Source organism: Trichoderma harzianum (assembly GCF_003025095.1).
Source record: "Trichoderma harzianum CBS 226.95 unplaced genomic scaffold M431scaffold_7, whole genome shotgun sequence".
NCBI lineage: Eukaryota > Fungi > Ascomycota > Sordariomycetes > Hypocreales > Hypocreaceae > Trichoderma > Trichoderma harzianum.
This window is the reverse complement of record NW_020209255.1, coordinates 560,047-586,168: the sequence shown is the minus strand read 5'-3', so window position 1 is coordinate 586,168 and position 26,122 is coordinate 560,047. Positions and strand designations below refer to the sequence as shown.

General features: G+C 49.4%; 10 protein-coding genes and 1 non-coding gene across 11 annotated transcripts; 4 read left to right on the top strand and 7 right to left on the bottom strand.

Annotated features, from left to right (window-relative positions):
- Positions 1 to 271: 271 nt before the first annotated feature.
- M431DRAFT_87166 (hypothetical protein) lies at positions 272 to 1,428 on the top strand (the record flags this gene model as incomplete). The annotated part of the gene is made up of 3 exons (XM_024923768.1): positions 272 to 473; positions 610 to 1,111; positions 1,176 to 1,428. 3 exons carry the CDS (start codon positions 272 to 274, stop codon positions 1,426 to 1,428), a joined length of 957 nt encoding a protein of 318 aa, XP_024773409.1.
- Positions 1,429 to 2,095: 667 nt separating this feature from the next.
- On the bottom strand, positions 2,096 to 4,562 carry M431DRAFT_86429 (hypothetical protein; the record flags this gene model as incomplete). Its single annotated transcript, XM_024923678.1, has 3 exons — positions 2,096 to 4,243; positions 4,306 to 4,448; positions 4,523 to 4,562. The coding sequence occupies 3 exons, from the start codon at positions 4,560 to 4,562 to the stop codon at positions 2,096 to 2,098; spliced, it is 2,331 nt and encodes a 776-aa protein (XP_024773408.1).
- Positions 4,563 to 5,057: 495 nt separating this feature from the next.
- M431DRAFT_6025 (hypothetical protein) lies at positions 5,058 to 5,807 on the top strand (the record flags this gene model as incomplete). The annotated part of the gene is made up of 1 exon (XM_024921561.1): positions 5,058 to 5,807. The coding sequence occupies one exon, from the start codon at positions 5,058 to 5,060 to the stop codon at positions 5,805 to 5,807; it is 750 nt and encodes a 249-aa protein (XP_024773407.1).
- A 270-nt stretch (positions 5,808 to 6,077) lies between these two features.
- Positions 6,078 to 7,522, bottom strand: M431DRAFT_87038 (hypothetical protein; the record flags this gene model as incomplete). The annotated part of the gene is made up of 2 exons (XM_024923754.1): positions 6,078 to 6,194; positions 6,251 to 7,522. The coding sequence occupies 2 exons, from the start codon at positions 7,520 to 7,522 to the stop codon at positions 6,078 to 6,080; spliced, it is 1,389 nt and encodes a 462-aa protein (XP_024773406.1).
- Positions 7,523 to 7,982: 460 nt separating this feature from the next.
- Positions 7,983 to 9,612, top strand: M431DRAFT_482591 (hypothetical protein; the record flags this gene model as incomplete). Its single annotated transcript, XM_024916049.1, has 6 exons — positions 7,983 to 8,063; positions 8,372 to 8,475; positions 8,538 to 8,865; positions 8,930 to 9,043; positions 9,295 to 9,430; positions 9,479 to 9,612. 6 exons carry the CDS (start codon positions 7,983 to 7,985, stop codon positions 9,610 to 9,612), a joined length of 897 nt encoding a protein of 298 aa, XP_024773405.1.
- Positions 9,613 to 10,095: 483 nt separating this feature from the next.
- On the top strand, positions 10,096 to 10,177 carry M431DRAFT_t121. The gene has a single exon. It is a non-coding gene; the product is annotated as a tRNA-Thr (tRNA).
- Positions 10,178 to 10,266: 89 nt separating this feature from the next.
- M431DRAFT_495690 (hypothetical protein) lies at positions 10,267 to 13,761 on the bottom strand (the record flags this gene model as incomplete). Its single annotated transcript, XM_024917396.1, has 2 exons — positions 10,267 to 13,012; positions 13,061 to 13,761. The coding sequence occupies 2 exons, from the start codon at positions 13,759 to 13,761 to the stop codon at positions 10,267 to 10,269; spliced, it is 3,447 nt and encodes a 1,148-aa protein (XP_024773404.1).
- A 3,593-nt stretch (positions 13,762 to 17,354) lies between these two features.
- M431DRAFT_554943 (hypothetical protein) lies at positions 17,355 to 19,314 on the bottom strand (the record flags this gene model as incomplete). The annotated part of the gene is made up of 8 exons (XM_024921408.1): positions 17,355 to 17,755; positions 17,823 to 18,121; positions 18,175 to 18,292; positions 18,364 to 18,452; positions 18,534 to 18,758; positions 18,834 to 18,993; positions 19,056 to 19,158; positions 19,207 to 19,314. 8 exons carry the CDS (start codon positions 19,312 to 19,314, stop codon positions 17,409 to 17,411), a joined length of 1,449 nt encoding a protein of 482 aa, XP_024773403.1. The 3' UTR covers positions 17,355 to 17,408.
- Positions 19,315 to 19,960: 646 nt separating this feature from the next.
- On the bottom strand, positions 19,961 to 22,744 carry M431DRAFT_144395 (hypothetical protein). Its single transcript, XM_024912677.1, has one exon. It carries the CDS (start codon positions 22,402 to 22,404, stop codon positions 19,984 to 19,986), a length of 2,421 nt encoding a protein of 806 aa, XP_024773402.1. The 5' UTR covers positions 22,405 to 22,744; the 3' UTR covers positions 19,961 to 19,983.
- Positions 22,745 to 22,802: 58 nt separating this feature from the next.
- M431DRAFT_531402 (hypothetical protein) lies at positions 22,803 to 24,574 on the bottom strand (the record flags this gene model as incomplete). Its single annotated transcript, XM_024920828.1, has 3 exons — positions 23,702 to 24,574; positions 23,204 to 23,642; positions 22,803 to 23,128 (listed from the first exon to the last, which is right to left on the bottom strand). Exons 1-3 carry the CDS (start codon positions 24,404 to 24,406, stop codon positions 22,803 to 22,805), a joined length of 1,470 nt encoding a protein of 489 aa, XP_024773401.1. The 5' UTR covers positions 24,407 to 24,574.
- Positions 24,575 to 25,047: 473 nt separating this feature from the next.
- Positions 25,048 to 25,954, bottom strand: M431DRAFT_6018 (hypothetical protein; the record flags this gene model as incomplete). The annotated part of the gene is made up of 3 exons (XM_024921559.1): positions 25,048 to 25,539; positions 25,609 to 25,852; positions 25,917 to 25,954. The coding sequence occupies 3 exons, from the start codon at positions 25,952 to 25,954 to the stop codon at positions 25,048 to 25,050; spliced, it is 774 nt and encodes a 257-aa protein (XP_024773400.1).
- Positions 25,955 to 26,122: the final 168 nt, after the last annotated feature.

Genomic DNA, 26,122 nt, shown 5'->3' with positions numbered 1-26,122 from the left:
CCTTGCTGTTGGAGGATCCCCGGGTTGTTTTTATCAATCTCTCGGCCTTTTTGTCAACATTGTCAGATCCTCTACGGTTCAGAAGAGTAAAACCGCCAAAGGGACCGACGCTTCCGGATTCCGAAACCCGACGACACATAGCCCAATTATTATAAGGGGAAGAAAACAGAAGGGAAAAATATAAGGGTTACTAATCAAAAACACCCATCTCAGACGAGGCTTGATAAGAGTGAAAGAAGACAAAGAGGCGGCACAATCGAAGTCGTACACCATGGCGCGAGAGTGTCTGGAGATTTCGCCCGCTTGCCCGGTCGAGGCTACGGTGCTGGGCTACTATCCTAACCTTGGATCTGGCATCTTTTTCGCCATCGTTTTTGGTATCTTGACGGTGGCTTCTATCGGTTTGGGAATATGGAAGAAGACATATACGTATGCCATCGGCCTCTCCATCGGCCTCTTGCTGGAAATGCTTGGTATGTATTATCGAAACATGTCACATCTTCATACACCTCCAACAAACTCCCTTTTCTTTTCTTCTTCATTCACATCTTCTATAAATTTTCTCTTAAAATATCATATGAAGACATCTCACTTACACATCTCACGCAGGCTACATTGGTCGCATCCAGCTTCACTCCAACCCCTGGAACAACGGCGCCTTCGAGCTCCAGATCTGCGCCATCATCCTCGCGCCCACCTTCATCTGCGTCTCCATCTACCTCACCCTCAAGCACATCGCCATCAACCTCAACCCCGCCGTCTCCCGCATCACCCCGCGCTGGTACCCCATCATCTTCCTCCCCGCCGACCTGAGCTGCCTCATCGTCCAGGCCATCGGAGGCGGCATCGCCGCTGCCGGAGGCAAGACCAACCGCAAGCTTCAGGAGAGCGGCAACCGCGCCATCATCGCCGGTGTTGCGCTGCAGGTCGTCGTGCTCATCGTCTTTGGCTTCCTTAGCACCGACTACTATGTTCGCGTGAGGAAGTACATGGCTCGTCCTGAGGCTCAGGGCACCGATGGCTGGAAGCTCTGGCACGACGCCAACTTTAAGAAGTTCCGCTATGCCATGTCTGGTGCTTTCCTCGTCATTCTCATCCGATGCATCTACCGGTATGTCATACCCCCCCTTTTTGTTCACATATAAAATCATAATACTAACAAAACTACTTGATAGTATCGCTGAGATGGCCGGCGGTTGGGGCAACAAAATCATGCAAGACCAGCCCAGCTTCCTCGTCCTCGACAGCTCCCTCATCCTCGTCGCAACGTTTCTGCTCACCTTCTACCACCCCGGAATCTACTTCCCCCAAATGCGCCGCGACGTCCAAAAGGCCGCCCAGCCCACCGAAGAGATTAAGCTGGAGCAGCCCGGCTCATCCAGTGAGGGCATCAAGTCCAGCGAGGGCATCAAGGTCGACAACGCCTAAGTTGAAACGAAAAAAAAATTACAACACACAGACCAATGACCACTACCTACCTATCTATATAAGTAAACTATGACTATACCTATACAACGAAAGAGAAGAAACTCAGGCTGGTGCAACGGTAGCATAGCTGGTGACACCCGGGAATGCCTATTGCGCGAAAGTCTAATATGCGGACCCGAGCTCGATAAGAGGTGGAAGATCCAGGTTCGACTCCTGGGCCTGGGGGTTTTTTTGCCCCTTTTTTGCGTCTGGGCTTTTTTTGCAACCTCACTGGCCCCTTGGGTTGGTAATTTTGTGATCTTTTTCCCTTCTTACGTATGCTGAAGGCCCGGCTGGTTATTTGCTTTGGATGGATGTGGTGAAAAAGGTCTTTAAAATTGTTTGTTGCATCTTGGTTTAGATTTGGCGTTTTTATCTTCCTTTTTTTCACTTTTGGTTTTATGAAGACAGACAACAGAAGGATTCCTTCCATTGAAGAAGATTCAACGCGAGAAATCCATCGTCGTGTTACCTAAAAACATATCATATAGATTCCCCGCCTATGGTAGAAGCATTCTTTCTCTCTTTATACTTAAATGGAACACGAATTCAAACATTTAGGGATAGTAAATAATCTCCTCTCAATATGGAGTTCTCTAATATTCATATATGCATGTCATTCATGTCATCATGACTTGACTAGTCTATCTGTCTCTCCATCATCATCACTGTCTTCTTCCTCTTCTTCCTCATCATCTTCCTCTTCCTCGGACTCCTCTTCTTCGCTTTCTTCCTCTTCACTCTCTTCCTCTTCCTCTTCCTCCTCCTCCTCCTCCTCTTCAGCCAGCCAGTCATCCAACGTCTTCGTCCTCAGACTCTCCCCAGCACCGTTCGACTTGCTAACTGGTGCCGATCTAACAATTTCGTCAAGTTTGTCAGCCGCCGATACCGTAGATCTCTCGCTGTCATAGCGTGCTGTCGTAACATCCTTTTCTGCTTCGCGTAACCGTGGATCGGGCTCCTTGCCGGGCTCGACCCAATCAGGCAGCGTCTCGTATCCCCTGAGGCCGTGCAGACCGCCACCTCCAGCCAAGACAAGAGTCGAAGAGCCCAACAAGAACCCCTTTCTCGACTCGGATGGACTGGGCGCTTGGGGAGCGGGCTTCGGCGCAAGGAGCATCAGCGTAGCAAGCTGCGGTACAGAAAGCACGGCACGATACATGCGGGCTCGGTCTCGCAGGTCAAACGAGACATCATATCTCACAAGGAGCAGGACATAGTCCCATAATCTTTCGATGGGGTGCTTCTCTACCTCCATTGGAGGGTCTTCCTCCCCCACTCTATTCTTTTCTGCTTCGCTCTGACGATTCAGATGGTGAAGATAAACTTTTGCGCCAAGAAGCAATATCTGGCGCTTTGCAGCCTCCGATTCGCTCGCAAAGTCCTTGAGGAGAATGCGAAAAACGTCCGGCGCGATGTTGTCTTCCCCGTTAAGGCCAGAAAACTCGCCAACCAACCAGATAATGGTCGCTCTCGCCTGAGGATCAGTTGCTGAGTCAAGGTTCTTTGCTAGGCGCACTACCGTCCCCGCATGCGCCTCTGCATCCTGCTGGATGAGGTGCCGAATGACCGTCAGCGACTCTGCAGCCAAGGTTCCGTCTAAGCTGGTGATCTGGCTTAGGAGCAGCTTCAAACACCTAGGCGCTGTGGCTGCATCCGCCTGTGCGCAGCGGCCAATGGCTCGGACTGCTTCGCGTACAAGAGCCTTGTTGGATCCTTGCGAAAAGTGCTCCAGCTCCTTCAGGATCAGACTCTTGACATGGACGGGGCTGTGTGGGAAGATGAGTGCCAGCACTTCAAGCTTCAGCTCCCAAATCGGTGCGCTATCTGTCGATCTGACCAAAAAGTGGCTTGCATACTTGACAAAGTCAAGTGGGCGCACAAGACAAACGGAAACAATGTTGTATAAAGCGATTTGCTGTATGTCCTGAGCCCCTCTCAGGAGGGCGACCAATGGACCTATAGCGTGCTTTACGTATTCTGGAGTGCCAACGTCTATGTAACACCTTGTAACGGCAACAACAACACCCGAGTTTCGGCTCTGCAGAAGAGGTCTGATGCCATTCAGCAGCAGGGTCAAATCAGAGTCTACCGAAGTTGAGTAGGTGGTGGGCTTGGAGGAGCTTGACTCCCCGTAAAAATCATCAATGTTGTTGTTTTGGGTCTGCGTTTGGGGGGTTTCGGATGTAACAGCCGGTTGAGCCCGTCGAGGGAAGCACTTTCGTGCATAGTATGTCATGAGCTTGAGCGTAGCCAGTTGGCTCCATTCATCCATGTCGACAATCTTCTTGACCAAGCCACGGTAATGCTTGTGTATCATATCGATCCGTTCGGGGCAAATCTCCAAAAAGGCTGACACAGCAGCACCAGCAACGTAATACTGCTTATCACCTAGCAGCGTTGCTAGATATTCTAGAAGCTGAGGAGACTGGCTGGGGTCCAACCGGTAGCATTTGGGGATTGAAAGAGCGGCGGCTTTGCGCACTAGAGGACTCATGTCGGCCACGCCTTTCTTGATGGCAAGCGACACAATCTGGCTGATGACTGGCACGCGGATACCAGACATGGTTTTCAGTGCGAGAGCTCGGACCTGAGGGTTCGTATCGGAGAGCGACTTTTGGATCGTGTTGATGGAAAGCAGGGCAAGGTCGGGCTCCTGCTCGGCATGGTGGATGAGGTAGATGTAGACGAGCTTCTTGATTTCGAAGTTGGGCGAGGCGACGTTTTTGACGACGGATGAAAAGAAAGGTAATGTTTTGTGGTTACGGTACATCATCTATAGGGACAGTAGCTTGTTAGAATCGATCTGGATGGGCGCACGACAAAGGCACAACGCACCGCTATGACACGCCGCAGTCCCTCCAGCACCTCCCTCTCGTTGCGGCTGTCAAGAAGCTTTCGCATCTGGTTCCTGTCCAGCAACTTGGAGCTCGTGCGGACGCCTCGCGTGGCCTGGGCGGCATCGAGGGTGAGTTCCCTTGCTGAGAATCGAACAGAGCTGGTCAGCTTCACCAAGTCAAAATGATGCGGACGCGGGGCTTTGGCAGATGCTCACCAGCCTCCAAGAGGCCAGAGATTCTTGATATTGACTCCATTGTCTCTGGCCAAGGTTGCGCGAGGCGAAATGACCCTTGGCAGCGGTTGTTGAAGCCGGAATGAGGCTCGTGGCTGGTCGCGTGGGGGTTGGGAGAGGAAGATTGAGGATTTGGGGCATAGAAAGAGATGACGTGCGGCTTTGGTGGTGAGGCAGCTCCCTGGCCAGGTGGGGTTTAGTGTGGCAGCTCACTAAAACGGGCATTTTCCAGGTATTGAAAGAATAGACATGGAAGATATACGCCATTGTCTCTTGAATTGAAATGCCGAATGAGTATTTTATGAGTTATTGATTTTATGTAAAAAAAAATATTCATTGAAGATAAAATTTATTAATCATTATACTATCATCACTCATTCCCTCCAAGTGCTCGCGCTATCGCCATAAACCAGAGCGGCAGAGCTAAAGCAAACACCAAAAACATCCCACCTTCGCACAGACGCCATCCATGTGAAATCACTTACATGACAACTCACAGCAAACAAAAACACCAGCCATGCCGCCATCTCCTCATCCCATTGTCCTCTCACCATCCACTCCATCCGAACTCCTCCAATACATAATCTCTCATCACAGATACCCAACAACAATCCTCATCGGATGGCCCAAACAGACATTCATCGAAGGCCTCGTCGAGGACGTTGCCCTGCAGCTCTCCTTGCAGCGAGACCCATCAGCAACAGCCACCGCAGCAGCAGTATCTGAAAACATCAAAGAAGATAAACCACAAACAGAACCACCAGACAACCCATCCTCCAGCCTCCACCCTCTCCAACGCAAAACTCTCCTTCAAACCGCCATCTCTCGCCACATCCGCCTCTTATTCGTCCCAAGCACCACTCATCTCCGCGCATACCTCGGCACCTTTTCCGCCTCAGAATCCAAAATCCCGCCTCCAACACTATCAAACTTGGACGATTCTGACCCAAGATGCAAAACAGAGACTCCTCTGCTGCTCGCCTACGGGTTTTTAGAGCTTCACCGTGAGGGCACCGAGTGGTCTGCCCAAGGCATCGGCACAACGGCTGCGTATCTCGTCGAGGCGGCAGCGAGGAATTCATTCAGGGCTGCTGTCGCTGAACCTAGGGGGGCAAGGGGTCATCAACTTTTGGATGATTTTCTGGATGAAAAGGTGCCCGTCTTGAGTGGCACTGCCGTCAGGGATGATGGGACTTGGAGTGGACGGACGGTTCCTGTTAGGGCAGTGCTCAGCCGCTGGTTCGAGTTTGAGCAAGATGAGAATTGAAATTTCAGCATAAATATAGACATTTTCTTTGAAGCTTAAAAGGAAAAGGTAATTCAAATAACGCTCCTTTCCCATTCAAATCCATAGTCATCATCATTCATTCCACATTGAAACAAGATTCCATGACAAGCCTCCCAACCTCAACGCCAATCCGTGGTATCTCCGTTATTATATACGCCCGTGAACCTTTTTAATACCATTGCCACATTCCGACATATATAGCCCAGCAAACCCAGTAACGCAAATGTAGACCTTCTCTAGCTCAACAGTTTAGCCGATTGTCTGCTCCATCTCGGTAATGTATAGCTTGATGTGAGCCTCCATTTTGAGATACTCATCATACGCTGAATGAACTTCGTTCTCAATGTTTTCTTTCAGATCAAGCATCTGTCTGTCGTTAGTATCATCCCAGATGGTGGCACAAATAGAGGCTGCATGCATACCTTCTTCTCCGTTTGCTCTATCCTCACTCGTCGGATTTCCATCTCCTTGCCCTTATCCGTGAGCTCCTCCGTCAGCCTCTTGTGCGTTGCCCGCAGCTCGTGCATCTTCTCATTGGCATCTTGCGCCTTTTGGTTGCTCTGCTCTCGCAGCTTCTCCGTCCGCTCCGTCCATTTGGCCAGCTGTCGCTTGAGCATCTGCTCTGCTCTCTCCACCTCGCGGGCATTGTTTCCTCTTTCTGATAGTGCCTCGCGCTGCTTGGTGTTCTTGGCCATCTCTTCGTCCTCTCTCGCCATCTCCATCGCAATCTCTTCCAAGATTTTGATGCAGGATGCCACATCTGATCCTACGACAGCAAATGAGTCTGCCGATGTTTGAAGCGCTCGAGCACGTCGGTCCAGCGCATCGATGCGCGTTTTATCGTTGTTTAAAATGTCCCGGAGCTCCGTCAGGTTCTGTTGGAGAGCCAGCGGGCTCTGAAGCACATACGGCCGCAGCTTGGCGCTCTCTTGCTTCAGCGTAATCTTCTCTTGTGTCCTTTGCTCCAGTAAGGTTGTGAAGTCTCCTTTCTTCTGTTTCGCCTCTTCCAATCGTGCCGCAACCTTTTCTTGGTTTCGCCGGAGCTCTAGCAGCCGCCTTTTTAGCTCCTCGTTTCGCATCGTCTTCTCCCGCACCTGGGCCTCCATAGCCTGTCGATTGTTTTTCATGTCCTCTAGCCGAGTTTCGTTGTCCTGGTTTTGTTGGTACAGAGTCTCTATCCTCGTCTTTGTCGATTCAGCTTTGTTATAGTGCTCGTCAATGACGCTCGTCTGGGATTCTCGAAACCGGACAAAGTTGATCAGGTAGCTGAAGATTTTGACCAGGCGTTCGTACGTCGGCTTATACAGGTCGTTGAAGCTAAAGTCATGGATGCCACATTCTATGAGCAGCCGTCTCAGCGACACATAGAAGCCCATCAGATTGCGCGTGTCCGGCGAAATGACATCGGCAAACTCGCCGCAAATATCCTCTGCTGCGGCGCGCATCGCCGGCTCGACCGTCTCCCGTGTCGCATTTAGAAGCAGTTCGGCGAACCACTCAAAGATTTGCTGGACATGTGCGGGATTGGGCTTCTGTAGATCGGCAATGGTGAAGTTGATGCCAATATCGGTGATGCATCCCACAATCTCGCGGTCCGGCAGCCGCATAAACGCGTCGGCCTCTTCCTCCTTTTTCCTCGACCGCGATTGTTGCTGCGAGGCCGGGATTATGCTCATTCGGGGATTGTAGGCCATTTTGCGCCGTGGATTTGCTGGTCGTCGAAAATCAATGCCGGTGCAAAAACGGTTCCTTGTCGTGGGGTATTGATGGCATGTAAATAATGCGAAACAAGGTTGCTGCAGAAACTCTATGACTAATCACGTGATTCTCTTACCCTACAACAAGACGAAATATTAAGTTTATCAACAGATTACAGCAACAACAGTCTGTCCTATGAGTTGAATACATGTGGTGTAGACAATATTGATTTCAGAGCGCGTATTTAATCTTGCATAATATCAAATATTCATCATAAGGCTTGGATGTGGTGGGGTAGAGTGTCCTGGTCCCATACATTAACATGGGCTCCAAGATGATTCCAGTACTACTAGATAACCTCCTTCTCATATGGGTGAATTATTGCACAAGAAATGAAGTGAACAAACAGGCATCAGATATTCACTTGGAAAAGCAATATAGTAAAATTCACTCCCTATGACTATCGGCACGCATCCTCACCGCCAGGACGCGGATAAGTGCACTTACATGCGTGTTGCCGCTATGAGTCAACCAAATGTAGGTATCCCCGAGAAGCAAGAGTCTCATACATACTGACTTCCTTGATGAAATAAAGAGCAATAGACTCAAGTGAATGACAACACTATGGAAGAGCGGTGTGAAAGCTCCCGTAAACACTGATACCTGCATTAACATACACGTCAACATGAGCTAGATGCCAGATAGCTGTCCTTTATTTAATGACACACGGTTCCCCTCCCCTTTCCTCTTTCTAAATCTTTCCTTGTCCATCTCCTCTTTATACTACTCGCCATGTTGTTCCCCCCCACTCTCTGAATACTACTTGCTCTCTCGGTATCATACAGCACATTACATATAACACACGTTGGGAGATGGATCCCGAGAGAGCAACTCAGGGGATGTGTACAGACGGCACCACACTTACATGTTTCGTCTCGAATGGAAGCAGGTAAGCATCAAAGCGTGATTTAAACTCATAGGAAAAAATCGCCTCTGAACTGGCAAAGACAGATCTCAATCGCCACTGAACAGGCAAATCTCACAACTGTACACCAACTTTTCCTCTTATTGGATCTACATACCCTATTCATCTCGTTCCCACGAAGCCGTGTGTCAAAATGCAACTCTGCTGGAACACGTACAAACACTTACTCACGGTACACAACTGCTTTCACCAAACTCCTTGCCTGTGTACAGCAAGTTGGGGAGCCATTCATTCTCCAAGCCTGACTTAGACGCCATCGCTGACCACAAGCAGTACATGTACCCTTCTTCGAATCTGATGGTAGGCATCGGCTCCATACCCAGCAGGATGCCAAACCCTATTGCCGAGGAGACAGTAAACAATTTCACCTCTACCAAAGCTGTGAAACTGCTGCACTACGACAGTCTGAGGCGTCAAGTTTGAAGGCAACCTCAACGACGCCCGAGCGGCAGGCCAGAGCAGATTTGTCTTCGCCATATCATCAACCGTCATCAGCCAAGGGACAAGCATAGTACAGGTCATCCGAACTCTGGTAAGTACATGTATATACCTCTCTAGTTGACTGAATGTCGGCTCACTCATTACTTTTGTCTGCCGATAGTACCATCGCTGTTCGTGTTCGATGAGTGTCACATCGTCAAAGCAGAATCAACACAATTCTGGAAGCGACTTGACGACATGTACTGTCGGCCCTCCAATTTTCGACCTCACCACCCCCTAGTGGTGCTTTGTTTGCGCAACACCTATATCCACCAAGCCACTCGACATTGCATCCATCTGTAGCGTTCTTATTCGCTCGCCGCTCCAGACATGCTCCCACCACCAGTCGGACATGGCTTCAACCTGAGCCTGTTTATCCGATTCATGATGATAACCAGAGCTTGTGGTAGCTTAAAAGATGATAATGACCTTATCGAAGGTACGCGTGATGAGATCTCACGTGTACGAGAACAACTATCCTGAACAGCGCTTACATCAAATATCATCAGCCGCTACAAGACACCCGAAGGAGCAAGGCTGTCTTTGTTTGCTTCAAGAGATCAAAGTGCCCAAGAAAGGTTTCGAAAGAAGGTTTTGAAGGCATACGATGCAGTAAATTAGGATGTACAGTGTGTGTAAACTCCAGCAACTCATGCCAGAAAACATTGAAGGTACCCAGCAACATTTGCGAATATGCCACAGGACGAAATCGAATCTTACTAGACTTACATGCACATCAATCAGTCCTACTGCAAACACCACGACAAATTTCACCACAAACACCATCTCATCGAACAGGATTAGCAAAAACACCACGATGAGCGAGAGCAAGGACGCAAACTGGGTACACATTTGGTTCTTGCGAGTAATGTTTGGACCCAACATCAGTTCGGCATCGGGCGGTCAAGCGAGCGCGCTGTTCAGAGTGAACGATAGACAGTTACCCGGTTTCCATGAGGAACATGTCAAACAACTGGTGCATGCGAAATCCACGATGGTGACTACTCCAGACAGATGTACTACAAACGCAGAGTTGGTAAGTGTTGTAGCGAAGAGAGATTTATAAGACAGATTAGTAGCAAGCTCAGACATCGAAAGCTCTTTGCCCGCTTGGCTAAGCGGTATAGCGTGTCACTAGTAAATACTTGACATGACAAGGTGATCAGTTCGACTCTGATAGTGGGCATTTCTTTTTGCATTTTTTTAAACGAGGTATCTTGAATCCATCATTATTTCTTTAGATGTTTTTATTATTTTTGTGAAATGTCTGTCTTGTTACCATAACGCGCCGAGCCAAGACGTCCACGTCCAACTCTGCGACCCTTTTGCCGCGGCATGGCTCTTGACCTTCTTCTCTAGCTTTTGCTGGTCTATGGCCGCTGATATCGACTCGGATAATCTCCCGGGCAGCCTTTGATGAATAAGAAGCCTTTCAGATGGCTTCAATTCCATGCCTTTCGAAATCAAGAGACAGTAAATCTGAACCAGAAAGTCCAAGTAAGCAGTATCACTCGTGGTCTCGCTATTGCTGCAACGCTCCAATAAAATCTCGGTGAAGGCGTCCGAAGCGCTCCAAAAGGGACTTGACAGACTCGCGCCGGCACTGAGGAAAGATTTGGTAATTTGAATGATTGCAGGACAAGATGGAAGAGGCGAGTGAGTTATTGCGACGAGGAGAAGATGCCATACGTGGACGGAGTCTTTCCATTGTGCGTTGGCGTCCGCTCCAACGGCGAGTAGAAGTTGGATCATGTCTCGTCTGTGCTCTATCATTTGGGTGATTTTCGGTGATTTTTCTTGGTCCAGTATCTGCACGAATGCCATGATGTAGGACGCCCATGCATCTTGTTTCAGCAGCTCTACGTGGCATGAATCCCTCTCTTCAAGGAGGACACGAATCATGGGGGTTAAATCTGGCTCCTGGATGGTATAGCCTGGCAAGTGAGCAATGGCACAGTGAAGTAAGGGCTGCTGAGCCTCGAGTGGTTGATATTCGCGGCGAAGCTGGTCCCGGACATACAGACACAGGCCGTTCTGGATCGCAAACTCGAGGAATGTCTGGCACGGAGCATAGCCGGTGTCATAGTCGGATGGTGTATAACAGTCCTGGTACCACGGGATCGGTTTGCCGGTAGTTGTTGCATAAAATTTCAGCGTGCGATGCAGATCGTCGAGCAGCTCGATCTGAGGCTCTCCTGATTCCAGCTCTGCCTTGTAGGCATAGTGCACTGCATCGCCCAGCATCCTTGATAGCAAGCCTCCCTCAGATACGTCAACCTCCTCCCAGGGGATGGACTTGATGAGGGGCACGAAGCTCTTGAACACGAGCGTGTTGGGCCCGCCGTGATTCCCTGCTTTTTCCGCGAGAAAGTCGCTCATCTCCTTTGTCCGCAGAAAGTCTCGCACAGTCCGATGCAGGAAATCGACGCGGTGGCCCATGTACGGACCTTCGTTGCTGTTTCGGCAGACTTCTAAGAGGCCCTTGCATCGCCCGTTAAGCCGCCTGCGCAGTTGATCTTGGCGACGGACGACTTCCACCATGGGCATTTGCTTGACAGGGATTTGGAGCGCAAAGTTTTGGTTCTCAAAGTCTTCGTCGAGGAATGAGTAGATCATGAGTGGTAGAGGAGATGTCGAGCCCATGGCTACTTGGAATGTTCTGACCATTTGTGTGTGGTAGAATGGCTCTACGGAGTCGAGCATATGTTTGAAGAAGGACTCGAGGTCTGCTGGTAGGTCGCGAGTTCTTCGCTCTAGAGCAGGCAGCGAGTCGCCATTTGTAAGGCCTTCATATAGAGAGCGGATGACGAGATATACCCAGAGAAACACCCCTTGGGCTTTTGTGGTGACTTCTTCTAGGAGAGTCTTGTAAAGAGGCTCTTCTGACGGGAGAACTTGCCAGTTGGGATGTTCTTCCAGCTTTCTCTGAACATAGTGACGTATATCTCGGCTCGTCAAGTCCTGGAGATACAGCTTTCTGTCGATACTTTTGCCGTATTCATCCTCAAAGACGTTCCACGGTCTGCTAGACACACAAAGCTTGATATGCGGCGAAATAGCCAGGGACCGCAACATGGCAATGATCTCGGAATGATCGCCTTCATACTCATCGAGTCCGTCAATGAAAAAGCAAAACTTGTAGCCAAGCCCATGGCACGTCGCAAGAGCAGTCAAAGTTCTGCGCAGCTCCGATAGCGTCCAAGGCTCCAGATCGCCTTCTCCTCTCCTTGACGCTTCCCAGCGCTGCGGGCAGACCATTTTCATAATCTTGGGCGATTTCTTGAAGACGTCGTAGAGCAGCGATCGGAGCAGACCCTCTTGGGATTTTTGCATCGTCGTTCCCGAGCTCCAGAAGAAGTGCGTCGACATGACTGGATTCAGGGGCCGCGCCCAGTTGGCGAGCGCTTCGGCCGTGCGATGATGGTCGCAGAGAAACTTCATGAGCGTTGACTTGCCAGATCCTGGTTTCCCAGAGACCCAAAAGATGCCGTCCTTTTCGGCGAGCCATTCTGCAAAGTGGACTTTGATGCCCTTTGCATTCTTGGCCCAGCGTGGCTTGAAGATCCATTCGTACGTGTCGGTGTATGCTTCGACGACGCTTTCTATGCGCATAGTCATTGTTTTGTAGTGAAGGCCGCTTAGAACTCGTTGTGCAACGGCGACATCGGTAGCTGTTGTGACTAAAGACCGGAGCGTTTCTGCCAGATATTGGAATGCTTGGGGAATTTCGTCGTCGACAGCAAGGTTATTCTGGCTCTGCGAGGGTCCGCCTTTGTCGGAAGCTCCGTAAGATTTGTGCAATGAGAAAAGGCTGAATTTCTTCCCTTCAGTTTCTTCATCGTCGTTATATGTCCTGTAGGCTGCTGGATCCTGTCGACGTTGCTCGGCGTCTTCAGTTGCTTGGGTTTGAATCAGTCGGAATGACTTTGAGATGTTGTCGAGGTGCTCTTCATAAGCTCCAAGACGACTGCTAGCATCTCTCAAGGTGCGAAGTTCTCTGACGACGCTTGACTGCTGATCGCTACATAGGGATTAGAGAAGAATTACAGCGTTACAAAGGAAACCTTACCTCATAATCACAGAGAGTTGAAGAATCAAGTCCGTCCGATACTTGTCCAAAGACTTCTCCATCCCATCAATCTTCCTTTGACTGCATAACTTGACAAAAGCCTGACGAAAGCTAGAAATCTTGCGAAACTTTGCGTTCTTGGGATCAACGCGTAGCTGTTTCAGAGTGGTCTCGAGCCGCTTCGCGATGTCGTCGCATCCCTTGGCCACGCGCTGGAGGTTTTGCTCTTGCTCGCTGCGTGGAACGTCTTCGGCGGCGAAGGCCTTTGCGCTGGTCTTCATTTCGGAAGTCAGCTTTTGGAGTTTTCTGTATGCTTGGTCGACTTCTAGTTTGTTGCCGGTTCCCATTGCCTTGTCGTTGTCCTCGTGGTGAAGGAGCTGGATCATCACGTCGTTGGGCTCATCTTCTCGGGGTGCGTTCTTATTCTCTTGTTCAAGAGAATCACCGCCAATATCCGGCGCAGCGACAGGCTGGCTCGGAAGTGACTCGCATTTGCCATCAGCGACATGACCCGACGATCTATTCGCTAAACCAAAAGCCAGTCTACGAAGAATCGCCGTCCTCTCGCCCAGCTCAGCATCGTCTTCAGTGAGGCCATCCGGAGAATGGTATATCTCATATGCTCCCGATAACAATTTCGAACTCCAATCGATCAACTGAATCGTTGATCTCGCCAAGTTTAATGATGAGAAAGGATCCATGGGCAAACTCCGCAGCTGTGCCAGGTAGCTATCCGAAACTGTCACGCTCCCACAGAAAGCATGGAGCGGAGCACGTATGAACAACGGCGGCGCAATAACGAGGCGAGCGCATGGAAGAGGATGATTTGCGAAAAACAATTCTGCTTGATGATTAGCAGAAAGAGAATGAAAAAGAAGAGAACGAGTAGTTCAACAAGAAGCACAGTTGAGTTGTACAAGGAGCAAGTGAGGCTGATACGGGCGGCCTGTGGCTATGCTATGCAGCAGTATAGTAACAGGCATCTTACAGGATATGCAAGGCGAATTGGGGGGTTTTGTCTGCCTGGGCTGAGATGACGTCTGGTGACCTGGATTCGATTGATTGGCCAGTGAGCCTGTCAAGGAGTCGATCAGCTACTCTTAGTGGTTCGCACTATTGGATTGGATGCATGGTGTGGCGATAACGGCAGTTGGGGGAGATTTGCAAAGATGGCGAGTGCAATGATGAGCTGCTCGGATGAAGTGAAGCTGATTTTCATGCTTAATTATTTCTTTTCAGGCTCATATCTCGCGGACGTTTGCGTGGTGTTTTGCAAGTTTGAAGATATCTCACTTACACCCTTGTCACGATTAGGTTGGCGCTCAACTTTACTGCATTTACTTCTGCGCACTCTGCATAAAGATTTGACGCTACATGCATGTTTATCTAAAATTCTAAACGTATTCTTTCATGCATTAATTGATCAACTTTGATATATCGACCATAAACAGCGCCGGAGCATAACCTTCTATTCAGTCAGTATTCTAGTGCGTAGAGCAGGATTGCCTAAATGTAGCTTCGATTCTCTTTGCAATGTCCGTGCAAACAAAAGCGCAGGGCTCTTGGACTTCTTTTCAGTTCGTCTTTATCCAATATCCGATATCTAAGCTTTTGTGTGGGTTCTCTCGGCGAGCATGAGAATGTGCGCACATAGTTTGACTCGACCAGATTCTTAAGCAGCGGAGGCTGGGTGACTGCACTCAATCCATTGCGGCGAAATTGTTAGGCTGAGTTTTGACTGCTATCGGGAAGATTCTCCCAGCCCAAAGTTTTTTCAAGGCGGTACCCATACTTTCCAGGAATCCTGATTAACTTCAGCTAATGTGAGGGCTAGAAATTGAGGAAAAGCTTTGGGTTTCAAGCCATGGTCGGTATTTTGATCCAATCTACAGGTAAATTTCTTACACGGTGAAAAACTTTCCATCAAATCATGGAAAGGTTTGATACGGCATATCCACTTGGGACATGGCATCCACATCTTTTGTGTATAAGTATCTCGCTTCCGCCCGAAACGTCCCCTCGTCAACAATTCTCCCGACTTGTTTCATTCTGTCTGGGCGAACAAGACGTATTGCTATGAGACACCCTCGCCTCAATAGAAGAGAAACCCGCGGTTCTGTTTAAGCACCGTCCAGAGCCAAATCAGCCACGATGTAAGTACAACCTACCACACCGAAGCAATTGGCTACATCTGGTTGCCGTCAAATACGCGAATTCTCTGCATTTACCCAGCATTCAAGACCAGCAAGGCAAGGTTACTTCAGAGTCATGTCAGAGTTCACATTGTTCAGTTCACTGGTAGTATACATCAAATTCTCGGAGAAAAGAGCCAGAATATTCACCACTTCTCCAAAAATGCCACGTCTAGAAGAAAAGCCAAAACCAAAGCCAAAAGAAAAAAAAGGATACACGGACGAAACACAAAAAACAAAGCAAAGCAAAACAGCAGCTCTTAGCACCCTCTCATTTCCACGCACACCAAAACTAGCGATGCTGCACAAGTGTACAGCGTTGACGGTTCCATTGTCTGAATTGTCCGTGGCCGATGATGAAACCACCTGAATAGGTCTGAGGCCGAGAACACTTCCTAGAAACAAAAAAAAAAAAAAAAATTCAGCCAAAGGCTGAGCGGTCCTCCCCTCAGAAAGCTACTCTCCTCATCGCCGGAGCTCGGAAAAAGTCGTAATCAGTCATCATAGGGGGTCCTCACCTGAAAGTTCAATTGAAGGAGGACATCCATCAAAGGCCTTCGAATACGTAGCCTGAATGGCTAGTACCCATGGAGAGAGGCTGCGAATGACTAGGGCGCCAAATTGTGGAAGGGTAGTTGGAAAGAGGATGACCAGACTACGCGAGGGACAAAGAAACTCTGACACAATATGAGGGATGAACGAGAATGAGATGGCGAGACCGGTACCTCAAGCGGTGGATGGATGAAAGATGAGGAATTGGAAGAGGAAAAGAAGTGGTTGGCAGAGCAGTCGTAGAATATATAGTCCTTTTCATCTACAACGTTCCTGACAAAAAGTTACCGAGAATACTTCAAGATGGAAAGCGACAACAGCAGGCAGGAAAGTTGCGACTCTTCTCTGGTCGCAAGACCCTTGAGTAGCTTATTGCGCGAGTAGGCAAATGATGCAAGAGTAGCTAAGGTCATGGGGCAGTAGATATAGAATCTAGATTCCAGGACTAATTTATAGTAAGAGCGAGCATTAAGTCTAGACCAGACAATACCACGAGTTCGTATTCTTCAACGGGTTGATGCAAGTAAACAGCTGCTGCACAATTATTAGAAGACCATTCACCATGGAGGAGAACGCATAGAAGTTGAGAAGTCAGTGTCCATTTCCCATCATCAGGTGCCTTGCCTTCAACTTGAATTTAAACCTGGTGAGATCTGAGGGTAAAGGCTTCACGTATGCATAAATGCTACTACTCAGGCCAAGTGCCTCTCTCATAATCTAATGTTTGGCGAATATGCGGTCAATTGTCATTTCCACTTCGTCTAATCTACTAGACTAATCCGGTGCTACTTACCATGACTTGTCGAGCCTCTTTCACCTTTCTTCTTTCGAAGCCGGTAGGGCGAGCACACGTACACCGCGCAGGAGTTCATTGGATAAGTACCTAGTACCTATTTCTCTCCTAGATTGTACACAATGATGCCAAGGTTTAGTACTTCGCGCTCTCAGGATAGAGCGTCTCTATTGGTATTCTTCCAGAGAGGGTCTCTCTGGGTCAACAAGTCGCCATATACAAAAGCGTTAGATCATATGTCGATAGCCACGATTATTCCGATGCCTAGTAGGTAGGTATTCCTTCTCATACTTTTCACGCCATAATGGCAGGCTCTAAGTGTAATCGACTTCCCGGATCACTTCTTCGAATCCTACCGAGGTGTGGGTTGTAGGTACATGTACATGTAGTTATTCTGACAACCGTAGGGCCAGTGTGCACGGCATCAAGGTTCTAGCTACATGTAATAACATCCAATCAGGAAGTGCTCGCATTCTATTACAAACTACCACATATTTGTTTCATCTTGTATACTTCGGTCTTATGGGTGGTCTCGAGCTCTTGGACCACGGTTGACATGGGGGTTAACTTACATGTAGCCTTACTACGCCTGCTTAGGTGCACTCTGAATACATGTCAAAACTCCCGTCTATTCGGCCAAAATGAATCACTATTCCATGTATAAATGAAGGAACCTTGATGTATCGACCACAATCGGCGCCAGGGCATAAACTCTATTTACAATTTGGGTGCACAGAACACCATCAAAAGAACTACATCTCGCTTCAACCAAGGAACAAATCACTCATCCATTCATCGACGTCTCAAGCTTCTACGCAATCCATCTGGGTTCATTGGTGCCAACCAGCTTCTTATTCAGCCGCGTGTAGTGCCACCACAAAGAAAAGCTCAGCACCGTCCCCACGGCAAGGAACCCAGCATTGATTCCATGGCCCAGGCGATAGAATGGTGCATCCTGCGCGCGATAGATCCAGACGCCTATGATTTGGCCTGGCCCTGTAAAAGCAATGTTGAGCCCCGTGGCTAGAGATCCCGCCGTGGTAGTTCGCACATTGTCTGAGATCCAGGCGCACAGCGGGGGAAGACCAGCAAAGACGCCAGCGGTGCTGATGCAAAGCATTGCATAACGGGCGGCATATAGCTTGCCAGGTAAACAGGCTGTAAAAGAATGTGTGAGTATCCGGTTCTGCCTTTAGGATATGACCTAGAGAGACTATGCACTCACCTTGAATGATAAAGGCAATGGTGCCAAAGAGAAAACATCCACCAGCCACGAGACCTCTCGTCTTCTTATGGTCGGATATCATGGCCAAGACAAGGGTGACGACGTAAGCAACAGCGTAAGGAGGAATCGTAAAAAGCTGAGCCTGGAGATTTTTGTAGCCAAGACCCGAAACAATGGTAGGGGCAAAAAGAGAGAGCGATGAGACGCCAACGCCGATGCACATGTACGTGATGTAATGCACGTATAGTCTAACGTCCTTGAGAGTAGCCTTTGCATCTTCCCAGTTGAGTTTTGCCTCTCTATGTAAAGTTAGTCTTTTCTCTGTTGATTTGCCTGGTAAGATTTTGCATACCCGTGAGCTGAATTGACGCCGAGGCGTGCCACTTGGATGGCCTTTTCTTCTTCAGTAAGCCAGCCGGCGTTTTCAGGATAGCTTGGCATGAACAAAAAGGTCAAGATTCCTAGGACAACTACGTGTGATAATCAAGTTAGAGAGGACTTGACATAACCGGCTTCAGAAGCAGAAGATTGGATAACTCACTGGATGGAACGCCCTCAACGATGAACAGCCATCGCCAACCCTCTAGGCCCAACCTGCCGTCCATATGTCCAACGCCAAACGCAATAGCCCTATGAGAATGGGAAAAGTCAGCCACAATCTTTTCTCTTGTTCATATCGACCGCACAAGATATGAATTTGCGAAAACCTACCCGCCAAATGCGCCAGCTAAAGTAGCGCTGCATAGAAACAATGCAATCCGAGTTGCTCGCTCCTCCGCCTTGTACCAAAAACTCATGAAAAACACCATGCCAGGGAAAATGCCCGCCTCGAAGGCACCGAGGAAGAATCGTAGGGCCGATGTGCTGGCGAAGCTGTTCGCCCCGGCAATGGCTGTGCAGAAGGCTCCGAAGCCAATGACCAAGAAGCCCAGCCAACTTCATGGCACGTACAGTGGTTAGCAGAGAGATCAATGATGGGTTTCGAGAACATGATGTAGGTATCGATCTTACTAATTGGGCTGTAAAGCCTTGGCTGCGAGATTGCTTGGTGCTTCAAAGATGGAATATGCCACTAAGAAGACCATGAGGGCAATGGTGTACTCTTTGGTCGTCATATGCGTTGAATCTAGCAAGTCGTGGCCCGCATCGGCATTCAAGATCTTGGCATTGCCTAAGTTGATGGCTTATTAGTCGAGAGTAAGATTTTGGCGACGAAAGAAAAGAGTTGCATACCAATATTGGACCTGTCCATGTAGCATAGGAGATAGATCCAGACGGTAAAAGGCATCAGCCTCAAGTCTATCTTACGCACGATCCTAAAAACATCAACAGCCGCCTTGTGTTAGTCTCTCATTGTCGATCATCATGTCTTCGTGGAGATAACGACTTGCCTCTTCTCAATGGCTGGATCAATTTCCTGCGTACGCTCGAGATGGGAGCTGGTCCCATCCTCGATGGTCTTTGGAAGCTTTTCGTCATCCATGACTGTCATGGCTAATGACTCAAGATGATGAGAACTTGGGTATAATTAATGAAAAGTGGTGATGGTGGATGCAAACCAACAACGCCTTTCGAATTGTAGGCTCGGGAGACGTCTGCCAACCAAACGCAGGGAGAATCAGACGACATATATAAACGGAATAACGACCAAAAGCGTAAGACAAAGCTTACGTTAATACCAAAGCCAGGCTCAAGAGTCGCTGGGATAGAGTCTTGATTCACACCACCATTCCACGAGAGTCGGAAGAAGTAAGACATGCAGGCCCTTGCCGTGTTTCCTCTCCCCGCCCTTGCTTAGGACATTCTCTCCCCATGGGGAAATGCCACTGGCATCGAGATTAGCCGGTAGACGATAGGCGAGGACGAATGGGAGCAGCGTGACAATGGAGTTAGTGGGGATGGCGTTGTAATAGCGCTGGTCGGGATCCGGTAGATAGTTTCTGTTGCGGAGATGGCGCGGGAAAGACTCGTGCTTTGACCAGCCAGTCGCGTGGCTCTGGAGTAAGCCTATCGTCAAGAGATTCTTTCGAAAAGTCTCTTCGGGGTCTCGGTAAGAACGAACCCCTTCGCCTCCGATGAGAATTGTTGAGTTGGACATGTCTCACTGTGTCACCTGCAGCTACTTTGGAGCGTATAATGGCATGGGTGTACCCTGTATTATTTAAATGATGTAGAAATGGCAGCCAAAGATCTCCTGGCTCAAGTACTTTCCATCCACACGAGCGCCCAGCTTAGTCTGGCGCTCAATAATGACTTCGAGAAGGCGTGCCACCTTAAAAGCCGTCTGCGCCCCCTTTTGGTCTAATCCTCCAATAGGCAATCCGTCTCCCTCGGTGCTGTCAAGCGCAGTTCCCTGTCGTTGAGTTGTGCCGCTGAGCCGACCTAGAGCTCTCAGCTGCAACACGGCCCATTCTTGTTGCACAGGATCAGACACCTCGCAGCCAAACAAAAAGCACACCCACATCAAGCCAGGATGGATAGCCGTAGAGGTTGTGCGTGGGATGCTCGCGTCAAAAGCGTGCTGGTGTATAGGCTGACCGACGCTGCGACGCATCATGTTACCTGTCTGCGTCAAAGCCTTGAGAGCGATAGGCGTGTGTTGCAAAGTCCAGTATGCCACACGGTGGATGTATATAAAATGAGCCCAAAAGGTCGCGATGTAGACGCTGAATAGCTGCTCTAGCCTGCGGGCAATGTTATCGCTCACAAAAAGGCGTAGCTGTGAGGCATCGAGGTCTAGGATGCTGGGCCGACGTCGCCATAGCTCTTCCAATTCTTCTTCAAAGCCCATGCATGCCTTCATCACTTCCAGCTCATCTTCAGGGGTTCCGCGTGGGCGGTGGTGGCGATCGTGGCAGCCAACGCGCCGTGAGTATGCTTGAGACGCCATGTGAAATTCAAAGGCTGGCTGGAGTAGGATGTTGAAAACCCCCATACAAACCACATTCTTGGGAATTGTTGGCGGCTCTGCCAATAGCGTAGCAAGTCTTGAGCCACCATTGCGAGCTTTCATATTGACATTTTCACCCTTCCTGTTCATCACTAGGGCAGCGGTAGCAGCAGTAGATATCCCGTCAATATCGCTGAGGGCATCACCATCTGCAACTTCCATGCCTGCTGAATCGGCAACTCCAGGGCGTGGCTTCCTGATGATTTCCAAAGCTGGCTCAGACAGAAGATGACGACCACCCATATGAGACATCTTGGCGTCAAACGAGTCCAGCCACTGGAAAAGGCTTGCAGAACCGGCATCCCAGCATCGACCATTGACAATGACTTGTTCGGCGATATCCTCTGGGAAACTGGGCCGAACCTGATCGTTGCCATCGTAGGCCGTCTCAAACCAAGCCAGCAAGAAAATGGCCACGAGAAGAGCTCGGCTGCTTCGCTCTTCCCAGCCCGCATGCGAAAGGCTCAATTTGAGTGCGACACAAGCAACATCATGCAACCTTAAAGACAAAAGGCCAAAGTCATCGCGGCAGGTTGATACACGGCTTCCCAAGGCAGCTAAAGCAGCTGGTCGGCTAGGCTCGAAGAGCATGGCACTGAGAGCTGCAAGGGCATGCATGACAGCTCCGTATTCTATCGAGGTATGCTTGCCATTGGCCATGTGAAGCACGTAACGCTTGATCTTTGGCCATCCCAAAGGGTGGATGCTTGCAAGAGAGGCAGGGGGCTGAATTGCGCACTCAAATGTTTTAAGAAGCAGCTCTTCCTGAGCGTCTGATAGAAGTGGTGGTGAAAAAGCAAAGGCCGGTTTGTATCCCGGTTTGCTCACTTGCCCACTCTCTTCCTGCCCGTCCACGTTGGCAGGTTGTTCGTCAGAGTTGCCCTGTATAAGGGTGTGTATGCCTGGACTACCGTCCACGTTTGAGGCTGTAATAATTGTGCTGCTGTCCACTTCAGAGAGAGCACCTCCACGCCGGGCCGATGTTTGATCAGAGTTGAAGAAATTGGGGCTGAGAGCGCTGGTGAATCCCAACGAAGTGAATGAAAATGCCGAGTCAGGGAGAGGTAGTCTATCAATCCAGCTGGGACTCCAAGGCGATTGAGAGAGTTCCCCTGAATGGTCTCCTGAAGGTATGGAGGTAGAGCCGATATCCAGCGCTGAGGCAGTTGTTGGAGTTATATAGGATGCCATTGGGAGGCCACCTGAATTTGGATTTTCAGATGAAACATCGAATTGATCGTTGATGTCAGAAGAGAGAATGGATTGCATATGTCGCAGGTCATTACTTGGGCGTGATGGAGTTGCAGCTGAGAAAGAGGACAACGGCATTGAGGCCCCCTCGCTACTCTCGTCGACCACGCTGAATCTCCGGGATTCGTCATCAGCGTCTGCGTCCTGTCGAGAGCTCACCGAACTTTCGTCAGGGGAAGGCAATCTTCTTTGACTGCGTCGAGGCCGAGGAGGCTGATACGTGCACTCAAGCTTGAGTCTATCGCAGTGGCTGCAAGTTGGTCGTTTCTCATCGCAGCGAACTCTTCGGAGGCGGCAGGTTGCGCATCCGTTTTTGGACCGGGGCCCAGAGCGGCCAAGGGCAATGCTTTGACGCCTGACAATTCCGGTACGAGTGGACATATTATGACGATGATGGTGAGTTACGAGTGGTAGACTGGGGATGAGAGAGAATCATGGATGTAACTGTCTGAGCCGGGAAAGAGCTCCAGTCTGTAATGCCCCAGGCTGCGAAATGCGGGGGAGGAGACAGCGTTATAGGGGAGTGGGCCGCTAACAGCAGCTAAAGGCCACTATAACGTCCACCATTATAGCGCGGTCGTACGGTCTTGCAGCCCGGGCGGGCAAGCTTTTGCAGGTGCACTGGCATGGAACCTTGAAGCAACATACCTGTATCTCGACATCCCTCATTCAATTACTACTTTACATCTTGTGTTATACATACACGCATTAATGACCACACAACCAATGGTTTCATCTTCTATTCAATATAAGAACAACCCTCTGCCTCTGCTCTATCTTTACAGCTTGGCTCTGGTACTATAAGCTCCCGGGTTCAAATTCCACGGCAATTCAGCCGCTGCCCATGCCGAACTTGCTTCTCCCTGTGCAATCACACTCGCCCAGTCTTCACGGCTTATTGATCGCGCTTCTTCTGCAGGATTGTAACCCAAGCGGCTGCGTCCATCTTCCTCTGGCTTCGTATCCTCAATCTTCGGTGCGGTCTCCCCATCTATCCTCTTGTATATCGTCACCACTGTCGCGCCGCCCATGCCCATATTATGCTGGAGGCAATACCGTGTCGATGCGACTGAGCGACGCTTTGCCCATCCACGGAGATGCCAGACTATTGACAATTACATGATCTTGTCAGCGATGATGTGCTTCGAGATGAGATGATCAAGTTCTTAAAATAACTTACCTAGCTCTGCACATTGTGCCAAGCCTGTGGCACCCAACGGATGTCCCTTGGAGATGAGCCCTCCGCTCGGATTCACAATCCAGCCTTTCTCTTTCCCCTTTGGATTATATGTGATGAGGCCGTCTCGAACAAGCTTCCATGCTTTGCCTTCTTCGGCCAGCCCCAAACCTTCTAAAGCACACATTTCGTTGGTGGTGAAGCAGTCATGCAGCTCGATCACGGAGACGTCCTTGGGTGTGATGCCTGCCTGTTCATAAGCACGCTTTGATGCAATTCGCGTCATGTCAGAGCCGATAAGCTCAACTGCGCTTTTCGACTCGAAGAATTTGGAGGAATCCGTGGCTAGGGACTGGCCAGCGATCTGGATAGCTGTGCTTCGAAGATAGGGATGAGCAGCCAAGAAGGATTCAGATACAATAACCGCGGCTGCAGCACCCGTCTAAGCAATATGTCGTCAGTCAAAACGACAGCGTGGAAACTTGGCTCTTCGTCACTTACCGACGAGGGGCAGCACTGAAGACGTGTAATGTCTCCAGAAATCACTGGACTGGACAATACATCATCAGCTGAAACAGCTTTCGACAGCTGAGAGTAAGGGTTTCGAGTGCCGTGCTCTCGATTAATAGCCGTAATGCGTGCAAAGTCGCGCCTCTCAGCGCCACCAGGCCCCCCATATCTGTCAAGGTACTCTGCTTGAGCATTGGCGTAGAGCTGTGGACTCCAGCCCGGCGATTTCTTATTACGGTCCGCTTCGGGTATCTGTGTCTTGGATAGGTCAAGAACGCGCGACAGGGGATTCGTGCGGTCCTTGTGTGTCTGAGGAAGCACTCCCGGATACATCTTGTCGAATCCAACAACCATGACACAGTCTGCGTCACCGGAACGAATGGCCTGATTTGCTAGCCAGAGACCAGTGCTCCCAGAGCTGCAATAGTTGTGAACATTGAGGATGGGAATACTCGTCATTCCCAAGCTGTAGAAGACGCGCTGGGCACATGTTGAGTCGCCAAAGACATAACATCCTATGCCTTGGTCTACTTTGTCAAAGGTAAGGCCAGCATCTAGCAAGGCTTTGACTCCAGCTTCGACAGCGAGATCAAGATAGTCTGACTGTGGGTTGGCCGCGAGACTGGCGGACTTTTTAGGGGAGAGGAACGGCGTCATGCCAACCCCGACAACAAAGGAGGACGGTGAGCCAGGCATTGTGATATATTATTATTCGATGATTTTTGAAGAGAAGGAACTGTCGTTTCCTGTGATGCTTGTGTAGATGGTTTATTTTTATTGTAATTTGAGAAGCGGCATGTCTTATCACGATTAAAACAGAGCTGAATATTCCGATTTCGTTACGGCTGCTGCGATGTACCTCGGATAATTTGGTCGCTCTAATTTCGCTCCAAGTTCGCCCAGAATTAATCAGATGGCTACATGTATGTAGTCCACAGAATTGCTACGCGCTATAGTTTAGGGCACCTGATTCATAATTGAAGACATTGCTGGTATCATCCATGTTTCTTTGGCGATAGACGACAGCCGAGACCCGCCCATCCAACATGGCTTGTTCTCGCTCTATTTTAAGCAATGCGGTAGTCAGACATTCAAATACGAGACGAGCTATACGGCACCTAAACAAAACTTGTGTTGGCTACGTTGTTCGAATGAGTAACTTTACTTGTATAATATGTGTAGCCACGAGATGATAATGTGACTGTAGTAATGTCGATACAACCGTATTTACAACTCCATCAATCATCACATCTAACACAAAAGCAAAAATAGAATTGAAATATTGACGAGAACAATAATAAACGGGTTTATCATAGTAGATATCTCTATACTAAAGATTATAATCGACTCGGCATCCTCGCCGCCCCGTCCAGCCGTATCACCGTCCCATTCAACATGGCATTCTCAACAACACTCTTGACCATCCCCGCAAACTCCTCCGGCCTGCCCGCTCTCGCCGGAAACTCCAGCGTCTTCTTCAAACTTTCCCTTGCCTTCTCCGGCATTCCCTCAACCATGCCCGTATCAAACATGCCCGGCGCGATGCAAACTGCTCTTATCCCCCATCGCGAGAGATCTCTTGCTAGCGGTAGCGTCATGGACGCGATGGCTCCCTTAGCCGCGCTGTATGAGACTTGACCTTCTTGACCGTCAAAGGCGGCGGCTGAAGAGACGGTGATGATGACGCCCCGCGAGCCGTTTTCGTCGGCGGGTTGAGTTGACATGTGAGGCAGGATTTGGCGGATGATGTCGACGGTGCCGGTGAGGCTGATGTCAACCACCTTTTTAAAGGTTTCAAGTGCCAGAGGACTGTTGTTTTTAGAGAGAATCTGTGTACTTGATTAGTCGGCTGAAAATAACAAATGCATCTATGTAAGGGGCAGTAAATGAGATCTCACCTTTGCTGGACCGAGAAACCCAGCACAGCAAACCACCGCGGCAATGGGCTTGTTTGTCTCTTTGCTCCATGCTGCCACTCCCTTCACAGCTGTGGCTACTTGCTCCGTCTTGGACACATCAAGCTTGAAATATCGGTGTTTCTGCGAATCTGAACTACCGGCTGGCAGCTGCAAATCGAAGACGGCTATTGAAGCGCCGAGGCTACTCATGAGCTTGACTGTTGCCGCACCGAGGCCGGACAGGCTGTCATTGTGTTGGTTTAGCAGAGCAGAACGTACAACAGGAATCTTATGCAATTGAAACCTACCCTCCTGTAACAACAACAATCTTATCTTGGACATTCATATTGATGTTTGATTCGTTTGCGCCGACTTGTCGGATGTGTGTTAGATCTACTTCAGAAGGACCCGAATAAGTCCACATGTCTCTTCGCGTTACGCGCCATTCTTCTCTCAACTTTCAATGACTGCACCATCGGGTACTTCAAATAAAGCCATTAATCTCCAACCAATT

Bases quoted from the DNA above. Each gene is read 5' to 3' on its own strand.
- M431DRAFT_144395 (XM_024912677.1), bottom strand. From the start codon at position 22,404: ATGTCCACTCGTACCGGAATTGTCAGGCGTCAAAGCATTGCCCTTGGC.